The 6,910-nt window shown below is 39.9% G+C and overlaps 1 protein-coding gene across 1 annotated transcript; it reads right to left on the bottom strand.

Annotated features, from left to right (window-relative positions):
* Nucleotides 1-291: 291 nt before the first annotated feature.
* LOC120675650 (probable WRKY transcription factor 12) lies at nt 292-6,291 on the bottom strand. The gene is made up of 3 exons (XM_039956853.1): nt 5,749-6,291; nt 5,382-5,657; nt 292-1,102 (listed from the first exon to the last, which is right to left on the bottom strand). The coding sequence occupies exons 1-3, from the start codon at nt 6,096-6,098 to the stop codon at nt 928-930; spliced, it is 801 nt and encodes a 266-aa protein (XP_039812787.1). The 5' UTR covers nt 6,099-6,291; the 3' UTR covers nt 292-927.
* Between the last annotated feature and the right edge of the window lie 619 nt (nt 6,292-6,910).

Below are 6,910 nucleotides of genomic sequence, written 5' to 3'. Positions count from 1 at the left end.
CACGCCACCTTCGCGAGGGGGCGATTGCCCAACAATATAAGCATACCCATTTACAAACAAATGGTTCAATTAAATATATATCAAAAACACATGGAAGTATGATGCAACATGAAATCTATTGCAACTAGATAATGATAAATATATATTTTAGAGTGTGTGTTAGAATATTTAATAGATGAAAGAGGACATAAGATATATATATATATATATATATATATATATTAGCTATAAATTGTATTTTATATCAATTCTAATTAGCTTGTGTGGGAGCACGGATTGACAGGCTAGTCATTCATAATGCACAAACTAATTAAATTGTGAAATTTTAAATTCGGTACAATACATACACATCAGAGTGAAAGCCACAAAAAAAAAATCAAATAATCACATCATACAAGCATACACATTATTACATGACCCCATCCTCCACCGCCAAAGATTCCACATGTTGCTCCCACACCCATCTACACGGATGATCCTTAGTGACGATAGAAGGTGGAAGAACCTAGCACCACCATCAACACCAACTTAACCTTTTTTTCTGAAGTGGCAGGTATCACGAAGAAGGGCAGTAAACATTGCTAAACCTAGAGCACGTATCTACTACACATATTATCAGTTCATAACCTGGATGCGCTAATTAACTACAACAGTAAAAGTAATTCACACAATGTATGCAATCTAATAACAGCGACGACATTAACGCCAAGATCGATATATATTGCAATGCATAAAGACCCGAGTTTGATGCATGCATATGGATGGGTTCAGGATTCAGCTAGCTGACGAAGCTTGACCGGCTCCTGCACGCGACGATGTCGACGACGGCGCGGCCGGTTTGTGTGTCCTCTCCGATCTGCATGCCGGCCGGCGACGCCTGATCGCAGCTAGCTGCTAGCTGCTAGGCCGACAATGGAAGCTAGCTAGCTACCAGATGAAGCTCATCTCGGCGTTTGCGCGGGCGGCGTCGTCTTCTTCGTCGCGGGATGGGGAGTGGACGTGGCGGCCCTCGTAGGTGGTGATCACCATGCGAGGGTCCTCCGCCAGACGCTCCACCCGCTTCTTCACCCGGCAGTTGTCCTGCGTGCAGCGGTAGTAGCTCCTGCATCATGCATGCAATATATTGCCGGTAATTCAGGTTATCTCTTCTACATACATGTACCATCTCTTCTACAGTTTTCCTAATAATTAACCTAACCATGGTTGAAATAAACTCTCATGGACATTTGTTTAGAGCACTGTTAACTTTGTCATAGACTAATAGACATGGACACATGCACGGCACATTAACAGTAGATTAGCTGGTGTAGTCGGTAGACTAGCTAGACTCCTGTTAATTTGTTCACTATAACTCCATCTACAAGTCTACAATAGTAGCTACTGTTATAATTTTTCCTTACTTTTTGACAAACATATAATTCTATATAACCGATTATACAGAGAGGTGTACTGCATGTCGATCGCTAAAGTACACCGATTGGAAATCTCAATAATCATGGCCTGACACATCAACAAGGAAAAATGTAGAGAGATAATAATAAATAATATTCCAGGCTACCCAGGTAGCATCATTTCACTCATCCTAAGGGCCATAGATTGGTAAAGATGCTGTAATAATTACAAGAACAAAAAAACTTGGGCCCTTTGCAAAGCTCAAATCCACCTTTTCATCATCATCCCGCCCTTTGCCAAACAGTAAAGATTCTCCCCTCCCAAGGCTAGCCAGTTCAAAGCAGATATCCCATCCCATGGTGAAAGAAAGTGAAGATTGTAATAACCTTTATTTCTTTTGTAACAGTAACAAGCTAGGTTTTCAATCCCATTAACCTAGCTTTAAAATGTACGCGTACATGCATGTCTATAGGTTATTTAGCCAAGGTCGTCAAATATTCTTCTATGAATTGATGATAATACGTACATATATGAAGGCTATTTCACAAGTTTAATTCGGTCTTATAACCCATCAAATTATGTTAATAATAGTTGATCTGGCGCGGATCATAGTGTCATTATTGCACTTAATCCTTTGTTCCTTGGGTAAATATTTTTTTCAAAGTAAAAAAGGAAATAAAAGGCAGATGATTGGCGAGATTTGCCAACTGATTGGGAAAAGGCATGGTGTATGGTGTGATTCAGACACCAGAGGAGAGGAGGGGTTTCTGAGTGGCATCATTGCGAATGGCTAATCAGATTGGACTGGATGCTGGGCTCATGCATGTCTGGTGCAGCGTGTGGGTCAATGCTTTGGCATTGCCTGCCATGATAGCCCTTCAGAGGTCGATAGACATCGGATTCACACGCTTCTAGGTACATGTGGACGTGTAGTGGTTTCATGATTTGATCTGGTCACGAGAAGATATATATAGGTCATGTCATGTCGTTTAATTTCCAGTTCTTGACTAACTACGTGTCTAATAAGCAGGTGAATTTTTAAAGTAATTGCATTATTCAACATTTTGTAAAGTACCGATAGGTACTTTCAGGTACTTTTTCCTTGAATTTTTTTAAACCGTTATCAATGAAAGGTATTTACAAAAAATAAATTAAATTAATATTCGGTCCCACTTTTAATACTTGATCCCATATTTTTGTACCACCAAGTACTTTAGTTTAGGTACTTCCTACATTGACCACCGTACGATTCTGTCAGATGGACGATTCTTATATTTTTCAATCATTGTAAAAATTGTTATTTTTATTGGTCAACATTAGTATTTTCAATATTAAAATTTCATGCTTTTAGTTCGTTGTGTCAATCGTTGTTGCTTACGCTGGTACACATGGATGAGTGGACGTTAGTGGAACTATTAGATGCTGCAATGAGTTCAACCTACTACTACTACTTGTTAGGATGCTCGTCATTCTCTACTGCACGCGGCGCAATAGCCAATGCACAGGACCCCCAAGAAAATGGACTGGTTGATCCTTAAGCTTAGCAGATTATTTGATATGTTCTAATTGCAGCAAACTAACTCAGTCATGAAAATATCATATTTAACACACTGGACGGGAAAAATATCATATTCTTTCAAGTTGCAAAACATGGTTACCCTTTTCTGGAAGAAAAATAACTTATCCTTAATGAGAAACTACACAGTATTAGGGATCAAGTTTAGTTAGGTCGTATAGACAGGAAGGGGACCAGGGACACAGTAAAGTCATCTTAGGACCAGCTTTGCAAACACTTTTTCCTTTTCAGATCCAATGACTAGCACTTTAGGAAAAAGCAACTGTGGGAGTGTGGAAAGGTTTGTGAGAATGCTCTCTGGCTTACTGCTTGCAGAAGTGCACTGAACTGTTTACAAAAGCGAGTTTTCTATGGAGAAGTTTCAGCATTTCTCTCTCTCTCTCTCTCTCTCTCTCTCTCTACAATAAAAAATTGAACTAAAACTATGTGCATTGAGAAATTATTCCACTGAAAAATTCAAACTATGCACAGTAAGATCATAACATGATTAGATAAATAGTTAGTACAATTGGTTACTAAATAGATATATAGCAGGCAAATTAACCTTGTTACATTGAAATGTATTTTGATTTTCTATGTAATATTCATTGCCATGGTCACCATAATCAAACTCGATTGGTTCTTAATGTAGGAAGTACCGTCGATATATGGATAATTATTTGCCTAATGTAAATGGCTGTATCTAAAATCAATTATGATCATAATAGCAAGATCTACAAACATAATAAAAATACTGGAAATTAAGAAAACTAATATAGACGTACTTTCATAAATCTGGTGGTGATGCAACAAAAAAGTTTATGATCTTTTTCTTCCCTTGCTACATAAATATATTAATCAGTTGTTTCAATTGTGTGTTGTTTAAATCACAATTATGATCTACATTGTCGTTTGACAATAAGCATTAAAATAATTGTTGACAAAAACCTGTATTGTTTTTTTCATAAAAAAAGATAGCTGTACTCTAACTAATATTATTCTTCCTTATTAGTTAGGACCAAATGAAACATTTGCTCTATATTTGATGCATGTGATCAAAATAACTAGACAATGATCTAGCATCAATAACATATTTGAAATGGGCATCTCTCTGCTGCGAAATGTATGATATGTCATCTGAGTGTCTAGCGTGATAGTTTTTTGTACATGAAAAATTAGGAGTTTGTGGAAAAGATAGATTGTTGGCTCAAACTTAAATTACCTTCACATTTCCCTATATATATGAACTGAAAATGCATGTTTAATTTGAATCTGTTTATTGGTGTGTACGTGTGTGTAAGATCAAGGCTATTTTATCAGTTGAAAAGGCATAAAGGAGGTATGGTTTTGTGCATTATGACATAGAAGGATAATCTTCTTCACTAGGGGTGTAAATTGGTGGCCCTTATTAGCTACACCTCCAATCCTCTTTAGCTCAAATATTTGTACTTCTTCAAAATGAGATCCTATTTTGGAAAAGTCGTAGCATAAATATTTGAACTAAAGAGCGTTGAAGGTGCACCTAAGGGTCACCAATTTATACATCTATTCTTCAAGATACCTTTAAGCAGAACAAACACGGGAATTATATTTAGGGTAAAATCCACGTTTAAGTTAATCCAGCAAGCAGCCAATCCCTAGTATAAAGAAAGAGCAGTGGCTAGAGTTTATACTCTGATTGTATGGGCATTCTTTTATTTTTACTATACAATCTACTGTAAGCAGTGTAGAACTTTCTCTTATTTCCATACATCGATTAAAAAGTGAATATCTTGGACCTTTTTCTTCCCCACTGTTTATTGTTTATTTAACAATATATTCTGCGGTTCGACGACTCGATATATGTTGAGGAGTATTGAATCACAAGCATTAAATAACCACAAGGAAATTTTAATCATAACAATCTATTTAAGCTTGACCTATTATCGTTTGGATAAATAATTTGGAATCAGAAGTTAAGCACATGTGGGGTGTAGTTAACTAAACAAGACTCTAACATTAGCCGGCCTAGGATTAAAATTAATCAACTGATTAAATCCATAGTTTAGGCATAACACTAGACATATCCTACGGCTACTGGACTCATAATATAATCGGTTGTAGTTACTTAAGTTTTGAGTTGATCTCCGAACTGAACACCAACTTCCTCTTGCCTTAATGAAATCCACGACTCCTCACTATATATATATATATATATATATATATATATATATATATATATATATATATATATCCGCTAAATCTTAAATTGACTTTGCAAAGGATCGAAAACGGTGATCTCCTGGAAACAAATAAAAGGCCTGGACGATGTGATCATTCCAACCCTGGCATGCATGTGGAACCTATGGGAATTGGGAGCAAATTAAATGTGCAAGTGCATCGACGTCCGTGCCCGGCCGGTTGGCGTGTCCAGTGGTGGCGGTATGCTATATACCTGGGGTGCTGCGTGTTCTTGACGATCTTCTGGCCGTACTTGCGCCACTTGTAGCCGTCGTCGAGCACGTCGACGTCGCTCATCGTCTTGAAGCAGAACCGCGGCTCGCGCACCTTCCGCCGCGCCTTCCCTCCGCCGCCTGCCTTCTTCATCCTCACCGCGCCGACCCCTAGCGCCGCCGCGCCGCTATGCCCGGCAGCCAGCCCCTCGCTCGCCGCAGCGCTGCCCTTCCCCCGCTGCCTGCCTTCTTGATCATGCCCTTCATCACCGGTCGACCTAATTGAGCGAGGGAGAAAGCAACAACACGTCGTCACGCACAGCAATAACGCATGGAGCTCTCTTGGTGGGGAGAGAGATCTGATCTTACCATGGGTGAGGAGGAGTCGACGACGACGACCTCGTGGGAGGGGAAACGTGCGCTGCATGGAGGTGGTGGAGGGTGGGGGGAGGGATGGTGGACGAAGGCGCGTGCGAGGAGGACGACGAGGTGGTGGCTGTGGGTGGGTGGTCTAGGAGCAGCGAGCTGTAACCTAGCACGCCATGGTGGGGGAGAGAGCTCGTTATTGGCGGAGGAGAGGGCTGGAAGGAGAAGGTTATGGTGGGGGTGGAGGAGGAGGAGGAGGCCGCCGCCGCCGCCGCCATGGCGGCGCCGGCTGTGGACGAGGTGTGCTGGCCGTGGCCCAGCGCCATCACCGCCCTCCCTGGCGACGGGAACATCTCTCTCTCAGCTTCCCTTTCCGTTGTGTTTCTCTCTCTAGCTTTGCTTTCCCAACTAGAGCGAGCAAAGCGTTTGTGCGGCCGGGGATCGTGGTGTATGGTGATATACTACTGCCGGGTGTAGGGAGTTAGGGATCGGACAAGAAAAAAAAAATGGCGACAGCGGTAGCGACTAGCGCATCTGTTGGAGAGTAAAGAGTAAAAAATGGACGCCTGGACCTGTGAGCACTGAGCAGTGCCGCCATCTTGTCTATCTTGGCCCTAGCTAGGATGAAACTAGACTGGAATTCAGAGCACAGTGCCATCACGGTCACCTCCGGCGAATATTCATGATGCGATTCCTGTGCCGTTCAGTTTGGTATATGCCGTATATATACATCATGTATTTATCAATGTGAAAAATCCGATTTACGCCCTTGAACTATCATAAAAGTCTAATTTTCAACTTTGAACTACAAAACCGGATGAGATAGCCTATTCAACTGTCGAAACCGGTCAAATTTAGCCCTTAGGGTAATTTCCAAGGTGGTTTTGTATTTTTAAGAAAAATTTAAAAAAATTCTAATGAGATCTATAAAATCAAACATTTATTTTAAAATAGAAAATATGAAACTGGTTTCGATTTTTTTTAAAAAATGTAACCTATCTATTATTGCTCTATTTGAATCTTATTTATTTAAAAATAATAGGCATAACTACAATCAACCAAATACTATGAACATAAAAAATGGATTTGAATAAATGACAAGTACAGTGATAATAGATAGATTACATTTTTAGAAAAATTTGATACCCATTTCGTATTTTTATTT

Source organism: Panicum virgatum, chromosome 5N (genome assembly GCF_016808335.1).
Source record: "Panicum virgatum strain AP13 chromosome 5N, P.virgatum_v5, whole genome shotgun sequence".
NCBI lineage: Eukaryota > Viridiplantae > Streptophyta > Magnoliopsida > Poales > Poaceae > Panicum > Panicum virgatum.
The sequence above is the reverse complement of the archived record's forward strand: the minus strand, read 5'-3'. Positions and strand labels throughout refer to the sequence as shown.